The sequence below is a fragment of the Coenobita brevimanus genome, chromosome 60 (genome assembly GCF_032717465.1).
Source record: "Coenobita brevimanus isolate Jiangsu-jjx chromosome 60, ASM3271746v2, whole genome shotgun sequence".
Classification (NCBI taxonomy): domain Eukaryota; kingdom Metazoa; phylum Arthropoda; class Malacostraca; order Decapoda; family Coenobitidae; genus Coenobita; species Coenobita brevimanus.
Genome location: NC_137013.1, coordinates 31154488 through 31167050, shown reverse-complemented (window position 1 = coordinate 31167050; position 12563 = coordinate 31154488). Strand labels below are relative to the sequence as shown.

Here is a 12563-nt window from a genome sequence, read left to right as displayed (position 1 = left end):
CTTTCCAAAGGTAAGAAAATATACTACAGTACCTACATTCAGAACCAGGAATATCAATAATCAAGGATTCAAGAGAATTTTTTTTTTTTACAATTTAATTAAGACTCTGTGCATAAGTTTGTTTGCTAAACTGAAGGGAAGCAGGGGACCAAGTACAGTATGAGATAGAGGGATGGAGAGGAGAGATACAGTCACAACCTGTTATGCAATAGGGTCACGTCAAGTATAAACCTACCGCATACCGATTCATTGTATTGTAAATCAATGTTGATTTAACATGGGTTCAGTGAGGATACTTTGGAGGTCAAGGGCCACGTAATCTATTTAAAAAAAAAAAAAAAAAAAAGGCATGCTCTCAGCACCCTCACAAGAACCATGCTTTCCACTAGGGGTTGCATCCTTGCCAGACATGATTTGAATGTAAAAAGTTTCAGTCTTTCACATTAAAAAAGTTATCTATCTATCTATAGCCTGACGTCCTAATCCCGCAAAGGGTGGCCGCAGACAAAACGCCTCATAGTCACTCAGTCACCCATCATTTGACTACCCTTCCCCCAACTCACTCCCCCCTCCCTCATATACCTCTCAACTCCATCCCTCCACCTCATCCTCAGTCTACCCCTCCCTCTCCCTCCCTCCACCTCACCTACATACACCCTCTTAGTCAGTCTTTCATTCTCCATTCTCTCCACATGTCCAAACCACCTCAGTGTATTTCTCCTGATCTTCTCAACCACATCCACATCCACCCCACAACGATCCTTCACTTCTTCATTCGTCAACCTGTCCCTCCATGTCACTCCACATGCTCCTCTCAAGTAACTCATTTCCACTGCTCCCACTCTTGACTTGTTCCCCTCTTGCAAGGTCCATGCCTCGCTTCCATACGTCAGGGTAGGGATCACAATACTATCATGCAGTGACTTCTTAACTTCCATACTCACCTCCCAATTTCTCATCACTGCTTTCAGTGAACCAACAACCTTCCTTCCCTGCTGTACCCTTTCACGCACTTCATCCCCCAAAGTTCCATCCTTACTCATCACACCACCCAAGTACTTGAATGCACTCACATTCTCCATATCCTCACCATCCAACCTCACTGCACACTCTGTGACTTCATTCCTCTCAAACACCATAACTTCACTCTTGTTTACATTAACTTTCAGATTCCTCTTCCTACACACTGTCCCAAATTCATTCACCAAACCTTGCAACTCCCATTCATCTTCACTCAACAATACTTTATCATCAGCAAACAGCAACACCGGAATCTTCCAAATCTCACCTTCATTCATTTGAGCCACCCCCACATCCACTGCCCTTACCTTGCACCTCCTTTACAACCCCATCCATATACAGTATATATTAAACAGCCATGGAGACATCACACAACCCTGTTTCAGTCCCACACTGAGATCAAAAAACTCTCTCAGCTCACCATCCACTCGCACCGTAGCCCTAGCTCCTTTTGTACGTACTCTTCACAGTACTCAATAATTTCCCCTCCACTCCATATATTCTTAATATCTTCCACATACCTTGCCTATCTATTCTGTCATAAGCTTTCTCCAAGTCCATGAAGGCAGCATACACTTTCTTTCCCTTCTCTAGATACTTCTCCACTAAACATCTTAGAACAAATATCTGATCTACACACCCTTTTCCCTTCCTAAATCCCCCTTCTTCTTCTCCAACTAGTGCCTCTGTCATATGCCTAACCCTATCAATGAGTATTCTACCATATATTTTTCCAGTAACACTAAGAAGGCAAATATCCCTATGGTTACCATATACTTCTCTCTCTCCCTTTTACTTTGTATAAAGGAACAATTACACCTGATTTCCAGTCCTCTGGAACCCTTCCCTCTTCCCAAGCCAATCTACACAACTTCCATATCCACTCCACATCAATCTCAACCCATACTTCAGCATTTCACTATACACACTCCATCAATTCCTGGGGCCTTTCCCATCTTGATATTCTTCATTGCTTCTACTACTTCCTCACTACTGATCTCTTCCTCCCTCCACTCATCTCTTCTTCTCCCAGCCATTCCCCAACCACTTATACTCGCACTGCTCTCACTCTCTACATTCAACAAATCCTCAAAGTGCTTCTTCCATCTCCTCAATTTCTCTCTCTTCTCCACCAACAATCTATTATTCCTATCTTTCACTCCCCTAGTATTTCCACTTTCACACTGGCTTACTTTCTTTACCTCCTTCCAAAACGATTTCTTACTCTCCCCCCATTTCACACTCAGATTCCTCCCAATTCTTCATCCACTTTCTTCTTACTCTCCGTCACCTGTCTCTTCGCCTCCCTTCTCCTGCTCACATATACCTCTCTCTTCTCTCTCTCATCTTCTCCCCTACCTCTACTCGCTAGCCATTCACCATATGCCTTCTTCTTTTGTTCCACAGCTCATTTCACCTCATCATTCCACCATGCTGTCCCTTGCACACCCCTGCATCTCCTCCTCACTCCACAAACCACCTCGCACGCTGCACCTATCTCTTCTGTGAATATCTTACATACGTCTTCCACCCCTTCCATCTGCTCTACCTCATACCTTCCCAATCTTTCTTCTACTATGCTCTTATACTCTGCCATTTTCTCACTATCTTGCAACTTCTCCACTCTTCTCACAGGAGCTGTTTCCTTCCGTCTTCCCCTTTGTTTCTTCAACCATTTTCTTTGCAGCTTTACCTTGGCCATTACTAACTGATGGTCCGAGACTCCATTCCCCCACCCTCTCCACACTCTTGCATCCAACACTTGTCTTCTCATTCGCTCATCCACACACACGTTAGTCTATCATTGCCTTTTGTTCAACAAGTTCACCATCCATCCTCCTCATTACTCTCCATGTATACCTGTGGATCATCTTATGCCAAAAGTAGGTGTTAGCTATTGCCAACCCCTTACCAGCACAGATGTCCACCAAAGCACTACCATTCCCATCTACTTCAGCTGGCACACCCCACTGGCCAACCACTCCATCCACTCGGACATTACCAACTTTGCCATTCATGTCTCCAATCAAAAGCACTCTCTCGCTCCTCTCAAATTTGTCCATACATGCTTCTACACTCGCTCAAAACTCATCTTTCACTCTTGCCACTCGGTCCTCTGTTGGCGCATACGCACATACAATCGCCCACGCTTGTATACCTACTTTCATCCTCACCCATACAATCTTTGCACCCACTGTTCCATACTCTCTTATATTCTCCTTCCACTTCTTTCATATCATCAGACATACTCCCTCTCTTGCCCTCTCATTCTCATTAACTCCTGCAGACATACTTAAACCATAATCCCACTCTCTCACCCTTTCATCTCTCAATTTTAGTTTCAGTCAATCCACATATATCCACTCTTGCATCCTCAAGCACCTGAACAATATCTCTCTCTTTCACTTCATCATTCACTCCACTTAATTTCGCACACTGCAGCATGTGTTAGAAGTGTGATGCTGTATGGTTGTGAGACCAGGGCAGTAAAGGAAGAGGATATTCACAGGCTCAAACATACAGAAATTACAATGATTAGGTCGATGTGTAGTGCGTCCCTGTGTGCAAGGCTGGGGGGGACTGGGTTTGCGATGGAAGAGTTGAAAGGTAGGATGGAATTGAAGTGTATTGGTGTTCTGATGAGGAGAGGTAGATTGAGATGATTTGGGCATGTGGAGAAGGTGGGGGATGATAACTGGGTGCAGAAGGTGAGAAGTGTTAATATTGGGGGTGGGCTTGCGAGGGGCAGACTGAGAAAGACGTGGGACGAGGTCATTAACCCCTAAAAGACGGACATTGTAATGTTTTGACATACGCTCAGGACAGGCATAATTGGTGGGTGCGATATGGTGGGGGATTTGTGAGGAGGAAGGTGTGGAGGGGTGAGGGGGTTGTGGGATGGTGCAGAGATGGGTGGTGGGAGGTGGTGGGGGGATGGCGGGGGGAGAGGGGGGTGGTGGGGAAGCAGTTGGGGGATTGGGCATTGTGGGGGGTGTGGGGGATGGGGGTGAGGGTGGGGATGGTAGGGTTGGTGGGAGGGTGGGGGTTAGGGGTGGTAGGGGGCTGTGGATGGTACTGGGGGATGGTTGGGGGAGTTGGGGGCAGTGGGGGTTTGGGGATTGGGTGGTGCGGGGTGATGGGAGGAAGGTAGGGGGCCAGGGAGGGGGGGTGAGGGTGGGGTGAGTGGCAGGTGGTGTGTGGGTGTGGTGGTTGAGGGGTGGGGGTGACTGCATGTGCAGACACCCATCTTTTTGGCCCTAATATCCTTGGACAGCACATGCGGACACCTGTCTTTTAGGGTTAAGTGTGGCCTCAGAGTTAAGGGACTGAAAAGGAAGGCTGCCATAGATCGAGCAGCATGGAGAGCCACCATTAGGTGACCAAGGCCGACACATGGAAGTATGTTGGAGCCTACAAAAAAGAAAAACAAAATGAAATTGCACTGTCTGTTGTGCACCTGCTTTGTTATATGACGACAGCAATGGTGTTTCACTGGCCTTGCACGAGTAAAATGGAACGAGTGGGAGACAATCACAGCAAATGTGCACAATGGGAGACCATTTTGGCTCAAACAACTGACTGTCAGCTTGCACAGGTAGCACCACATACATATACAAGTGTCATATGCAGCCACCACAATTACCGTACAAGTACAGTTCCAGAGTCTTGCCGGACTAGCGGAGGTCACATCATATAAAGTAATTCAATAGGGACCAACAGAGGCCATGTATAATTCAGCAATACACCTCTGACTCACCATCCTTCAGTGTAATCACACTGATATTCTAATTTCAGTTCTTTATAGAACAAATGAGCCTGGTTCTTCATCATGCTACCCAGCAAGTCCACTCCATCAATCCAACGCTATCAAAACCATTCCATCATCACTTGATCATTCTCTATCACCTTTCATAGTTTTTCTAATGTTCATTTACTTCTTGGAATCATTGTCTGAATAGAATTTCAATATTTTCAAACTCTGCTTCTTTACATCATAAACAGTACATGAACTAATACCAACGTGACACACAACTTCTACACAGAAACAACATGGTCTAGTTATTTCAACGGTTCTAACTCTTCCTGTTTTATTGTACAGTATTTGTTTTTAGCATAATAAACTTCTTTTTTTTCATTCATTGCCAGACGCCATGTGGGGTGGCCAAGGGCTTAGAGTTAATTGTTTTACAGGAAGGGGCACTAATCCTCCACCAACCCCACTTGACACGTAGGGATGCCAACAGCATCTGGTGTTCCCAGGCGGTCACCCATCCAAGTACTAACCAGACCCAACGTTGCTTAACTTCGCTGATCGGATGGGAAGTGGTGTACTCAATGTGGTATGGCCATAAACTTCTTTTACTGCATTAAATCTTGCCAAACAACTATTAATACATCATCTGGACAAGATAAGTGAGTAATAATATACATGAAGATACAGGTGGCCAGTGCTGTAGGTCACTGGGAAGCTACTTTTTGGTTACTAAGATAGCAGTGTCTCTTGCGGCAACTGGCTTCCATATGCAAATAACCTCCAAATTTAATATTTTACACACTCCACACACATATATAAAGTGCCTCAGTAGATACTTATCTATCTATTTATCTATCCATTGCCAGACGTCTTAATCCCGTAAAGGGAGACCACAAACAAATCGCCTCCATGTCTTGCTATCCTCCTCCATTTCACTGCCCTGCTCCCACCTCACACCCCCCTCTGTCATAAACCTCTCCACTCCATCCCTCCATCTCATCCTTGGCCTAACCCTCCCACTCTCCCCCTCCACCTCACTCACATACACTCTCCTTGTTAGTCTCTTGCACTCCATCCTCTCCACATGACCAAACCACGTCAACGTGTTTCTCCTAACGCTTCCTATCACATCCATATTCACACCACAAGGCTCCTTCACTTCCTCATTTGTCAATCTGTCTCTCCATGTGACTCCACAGGCTCCTCTCAAATAACTCATTTCCACTCTTGACTTCCGTCCCTCCAAAAAGGTCCAAGATTCACTTCCATACGTTAGACTTAGTATCAAAATACTGTCATGCAGTAACTTCTTCATTTCCATGCTCACTTCCCTGTTTCTTATTACTGCTTTCAAGGAACCAGCAACCTTTCTTCCTTGTCGTACCATTTCAAGCACTTAACCCTCTAAACTTCCATCCTTACTCATCACACTACCCATGTGCTTAAACACACTCATATTTTCCATTTCCTCCTCATCCAACTTCACTGTACATTCACTGACTTCACTTCTCTCGAAGACCATAACTTTACTCTTCCCTACATTCACCCTTAGATTCCATTTCTTACACACTCTCACAAACTCATCCACCAAGCCTTGCAGCTCCCTTTCACCTTCACTAAACAACACGGTATCATCTGCTAGCAACAGTAGAGGGAGTTTCCATACACTGCCCTCTCTCATTAGGGCCACTCCAACATCCACTGCCCTATCTTGCATCTCCTTTATAACACCATCCATATACAGACTACACAACCATGGAGACATGGCACATCCCTGTTCCAATTCAACCTTCAAATAGAAAAATTCACTCAGTTCACTATCAACATGCACCCTCATACATACCCTTCACGGCATTCAAAAACTTCCCATTTACTCCATATATTCTTAATGCTTTCCACAATCCTTGTCTATCCACCCTGTCATATGTTTTCTCAAGATCCATGAAGGTCGCATACAACTTCTTTCCCTTATCTAGAAACTTTTCCACTAAAGATCTAAGAATGAATATCTGATCTACACAACCACTTCCTTTCTTAAAACCTCCCTGTTGTTCTCCAACTAATTCCTCTGCTATTTCCCTAACTCTGTCAATAAGTATCCTACTATACACTTTTCCTATTACACTAAGAAGACAAATGCCCCTATGATTACAACACACTTCTTTTTCCCCTTTTTCTTTGTACAAGGGAATAATTATACCTGACTTTCAATCCTCTGGGACTTCACCTTCCTCCCAGGCCAATCTGCAGATCTTCCACATCCATTCTAGTTCTATCTCTCCCCCATGCTTCAGCATTTCACCACACACTCCATCAATTCCTGGGGCTTTCCCCATTTTGACTTTCTTCATTGCTTTCACTACATCCATCCTACTGATTTCTTCCTCTATATTCACATCCCTCCTCCCAGCCATTCCCCAGCCACTTATACTCGCATTACTTTCATTCTCTGTGTTCAACAATTCCTTAAATGTTCTCTCCATTTGCTCACTTTTTCTCCCTTCTCCACTAATAATCTACCATTTTTATCTTTCACTCCCCGACTAACTTCTTTAACACCTTGTATAACTCTCTCTTTACCTCCCTCCAGAACATTTTCTTACAGTCCCTCGACTTTACACCCAAATTCCTTCCAAATTCCTCATCCACTCCCTTCCTACTCTCTCTTATTAATCTTTTCACGTCTCTCTTCCTCTCGACATATCACTCTCTCTTATGTCTCTCAACTTCTTCCACACCTGTTTCTCATCCACTCACTATATGGTTTCTTCTTTTGTGCCACAGTCTGTCCCACCTCTTCATTCCACCATGCTGTTCCTTGCACCCCCTTTTGTCTTCTCTTCACCCCCCACATCACCTCACATGCTGCAGATTTCTTCTGTGAATATCTTGCACACACCTTCCACATCCCCCATCTGCTCTAAATCATATTTACCCAATCGCTCCTCCACTTCTCCCTTATATTCTGCCGTTTTTCCATCCTCTTGTAACCTTTCCACTCTCCTTGTATGAACTACTTCACCTGTCCTTCCCTTCTTCTATTCCTCCATTTCATTTCAACCTTAACTCTCACCACCAGTAAGTGGAGGTTAGAAAGTCCACTCTCCCAACCTCTATATGCTCTTGCATCCATTACACACCTCATTCTATCATCCACACAAATATAACCAATCATTGCCTTCCATTCATTCAGTTCACCACCCACCCTTCTCACTACTTGCCACGTATACCTGTGGATCATTCTGTGACTCAAGAGAGTATTGGTTATTACCAACCCCTTCCTGGCACAAATGTCCACTAGAGCACTGCCATTCTTATCCACTTCTGCAGGAACACCCCACTCACCAACTACTCCATCCACCTTCACATTCCCTATTTTTTCATTCATATCTCCAATTAAAAACACTCTCTCATTCCTTTCAAACTTTTCCATGCATGCTTCCACATTTTCCAGAACTCTTCTTTCAGTCTGCTTGCATGATCTTCCGTTGGTGCATACACATGCACAATCACCCACACTGCAGTTTAACTTTCAATCTTACTCACATAATCCTTGAGCCAACTGATCCATACTCTCATGTTCTCCTTCCATCTCTTGCACAGAACAATACACACTTCTTTTTTTGCCCCCTGATTCTCACCCACTTTCGTACATATACCCCATCCATACTCCCATTCTCTCACACTCTCATCTCCCCATTTAGTTTCAGTTAATCCACATACAACCACTTTTGCTCCCTCAAGCACCTGGACAATCTCTCTCTCTTTCACTCTATAATCTGCATCCCTTATATTCCATGTCACAATCCATACCACATCCTTTGTTCGGTCCTTAGTCATCACCTGTTGGTCAGTCCTGGTCCGAGGCTTCTTGCTCGTATTTTTAGTTAGCTGTTTTCCAGGGAGAGGCACTAACCCTCCACCAACCCACCTGTTGTCACATAGGGAACATGTGCTGGTTAGGTATGAGGTTACCACCCAGCACTGTAAATGATTTCCTGGTTTACAGGAAATCATTTGGCTTGCCACTCAATGTACAGCTACCCTAAAAACAGAGTACTGCTACACTAAGTGGGTGGATGATGGGCACCCCCACCTACCACAGTAGATACCATTGATGGAAATAGGTTTTGATTTGACTGTGGTAGTAACTCTGAAGAAACTGGTGGTGATATAGTATTTAGAGTAAACTTAACTAAAGGTTAGCAATGTTTAATTGTGAGAATTTTGCTTTCAGACAAAATACATTGCTAACAATGTTCACTTACAAAGTTAGTCAGGAAAAGTATGAGAGAAAAGGTTTGTCTAGTTCACAATCAAGAGTAGCAGAACTGGTGTAAATATAACTGACCCAGTCCCTCCAGTCTTTTCAGGGGTTATTATTTGAGTATTATGCAAAAAAGTGGGTGTAAACATATGGGCCCTGAACCAATTAACATTCATTCCCATTACTTCTTTTTTTGGTTATTGAGGGTTTTTGTCACTGCAGTAATTTGGCGGACCAATTAACCATGATTGAGGAGGTTTGAATATACAGTATTGAAATAGAATGATGATTACAATGAACACCACTGACACTTGCCTGTTTCTTAAAAGCCATAGCTAGGGTTAAATGTAAGTAAAATAAGCTAAGAGTCAGACAGAATATGAGATGCTACCCAAAAGTTCCCATAATTTGAACAGAGGGAGCCAACCATGTGCAGTTTTGCCTTTTGCATCAGTGTGGCCCTGGCCATGACTGTGAGTGGATGTATTGTTGAGTTACGCTTACTATTGTAACATGGTGTGTAGGTGGTTTGTTGGTTTTGCAATGGCTGACCTCACAGAACAAAGAACCTGCATCAAGTTCTGCTTCAAGATCAACAAGATGATGGCAGAAACTCACTGGTTGCTTCAGCAAGTCTTTGGTGACAATGCCATGTCCCAAAGCAGAACATTTTTCTGGTACAAGCAGTTCAAAGAAGGACAAACATCTGTCGAAGATGATGAGTGTTCTGGATGACCGTCAAAGGCAACAACACCAGAAAACGTTGGATATGTTCGTCAGGCTATCCTTGCAGATCGTAGATGAACTATCTAAGATGTTTGTGATAATGTTGGACTGTTGTACGGGAGCATGCAACGCATTTTGCTGGACATGTTGAGCATGAGATGCATTGCTGCAAAATTTGTGCCAAGACTGCTGAGTGACAAGCAGAAGGCACACTGCGTTGCAGTTTGCAGGGAGCTCAAGAATCAGGTCAGAGATGATGCCACCTTCATCTTCAAGGTCATAACCAGTGATCAATCACAGGTTTATGGTTATGACCCGGAGACAAAGCAGCAGTCACTGCCATGGAAGTCTCCCAGTTCATTGAGGCTGAAAAAAGCGCGTCAACTTCGCAGCAATGTCAAGTCGATGTTGATCGTTTTCTTCGATATCCAAGGGATTGTTCACATGGAATTCATCCCACCCAGTCAATCTGTCACCAGTTTTACTGTGAAGTTTTGCAGCGTCTGAGGGAGAACATCTGCTGCAAACGTCCAGAAGAGTGGAAGAACAAGGACTGGGTCTTGTATCACGACAATGCCCCTGCCCACACATCAACTGCTGTCTGGCAGTTCCTGGCTTCCACTAACACGTAGTCATTCCCCTCCCACCCTATTCGCCTGACCTTGCCCCCTGCAACTTTTTCTTGTTTCCCAAGCTGAAATTACGACCCAAAGGGTGTCGATTTGACTCGACTGAGGAGATCCAGACACAATCGCAGGAGGTGCTCAAGACCATCACGTATGAAGCCTTCCAGGTATGCATGGACTTGTGGAAAAAACACTGGGACCACTGTATTCCTGCCCAGGGGGACTACTTCGAAGGCGACAGTGAGAACTAAGAGGTAAGATAACTTATTTTCCTACAATATTCAAATTACGGGAACTTTTGGGTAGCACCTCATACAAGGATCACCACAAAGACATGCGGTGTTATGCAGTCCAAGTGAGTATGTGCCACACTCATAGCTCTATGACTACCCAGTAGACCGGTATGGCAGACGCAGGAAATTCAAGTGCTGTCTCGTAATTCTGTCTGGATTAAAAGACGTGCCGGACCATCTGATGCTGGAAAATTAGTGGTGTACCTGTACAAGTGAATTCCGCGGTCATTAACACAAAACTGGGTACAACTTTTCCTTTATCATTCTATTGGTGTAGTGCTGCTCACGGGTGCCTGCCTTTTCCTCCCTTCCCTCCTTCTTTTCATCCCTTCTCATCTGTCTTTCTTTCCTTCATCCTTTCCTCTTCCTTCTGTTTACAGGTGACTCTACACTGAATGACGAGCCAAATGGTTTCCTGTACACAAGGAAACCTCTTACTATGCTGGGTGGTAACCATATAACCAAATTATGGCGCCCGGTGGTTTAGTGGACAATTATGGCACTCCAATCGGATTGAGCCGGGTAAAGGTTTCTATCCAAGGGGTGGTTGGGTTTTACTGTTCATGTAGTGCCACTCAAGGATGACTGAGGCTGGTCACTCTCAACTTAAATGTCAGGACCAACTTGCTAGCCCCAAGCATCTACTCTCCTCATGGAGCAATACTGGATTAGATGATGAATGAAAGAATGAATGAATGAATGAACTGATCGCAAACCAAACTGTAATATACAAGGTCATGAATGTACAAGATACAGGAGGTGCAAACTGGAGGAAAGAAAGCCAAAGGGCACGGGACAGAGCGGCTTGTGACCATCCCTGACAGGACTAAGACATCTGGATATCTAGACAAACAGACAGATAGTTCTCTCATAACAATAACAGTAATTAAACCAGGGACTAATACCATACTCACTTTGTTATCCTTTTTAAGCACAGTGAAAGTGGTGGGTGGGTCATCAGGACCAGACATCACATCAAGCAGGTATCTGTCAAAGTGGGTGTCACACTCCCGCAGCAGTCCCACTCCTGCCTCTCCACCCCCTTTATCATGCAGCTTCTTGATTGCAAATTCCTTCCTGTCAATAGTAATGTACAGTATTCAGTAATGTAGGTCTGAAAGGTATCTAATGAATGCAGGGGGTACAGTACTGTAAATCCTCGTTATCAGCACTCACTCCTGACAACCTGCTGTGACATCAAGATCACACTAACTTACAGAAAAATGGATTTCTAACATTCCACTGTTACCTGTACAGCTAATCTGCTAATTTCTTTCAATTTACAGTATGAATTACGGTAAACCCTTGACATACAGAACCCACTTTGAATGAATTTCTGTTTTAATGACCAACTTGAGCTGGCCGAATGTTATGTTCATTTAACGAAGTTTCATTTGGTAAAAGGATGAATGTGTGGGTAACACTGACCAGCATGGCATCCCTACATACACACAAGCACGCATGCACACACACAGCCGGAGAGAGCAGACGTCCCAGCCATCGCTCTTAACCTTGAGTAGTTTCAGGAATTTTGTCTGTCCTGTCTCCTAGGGTCTTTCTTTAAATTTAACATAATGAAAGTTAGTAGACTACCAAAAATGTAAAGATTTGTTGGCTATAGTATACATGAATGTTTGTGGTTTATTCGGTGACAGCTGTTTTGGTACTTTACATTAAACATGGCCGAAAATGTAAACAGTGAGGGAATGGAATTTCAAGGATTTGATGCTAATACTAATGTCATGGACCTGGTGAAAACATTAATTATGAGGATTAGTGAACTCGAAAAGAAAGCAGAGAATCTAGTGATAATGGATGTGTCAGCAAATACGGAAACCACCATACAGAGTCTGATCCAGTCCAATGAAACAGCCAAT

General features: G+C 44.0%; 1 protein-coding gene and 1 non-coding gene across 2 annotated transcripts in view; both read right to left on the bottom strand.

The window, feature by feature from the left end:
* The window catches only part of hop (tyrosine-protein kinase hopscotch), a 271133-nt gene that overhangs the window by 167897 nt on the left and 90673 nt on the right, over positions 1 to 12563 (bottom strand). Inside the window, exon 8 of the mRNA XM_080275140.1 lies at positions 11601 to 11763. Coding sequence (XP_080131266.1) covers positions 11601 to 11763 — 163 coding nt within the window. The remainder of the gene's footprint in view (positions 1 to 11600; positions 11764 to 12563) is intronic.
* LOC145403511 (5S ribosomal RNA) lies at positions 5256 to 5374 on the bottom strand. Its single transcript, XR_013898028.1, has one exon. It is a non-coding gene; the product is annotated as a 5S ribosomal RNA (ribosomal RNA).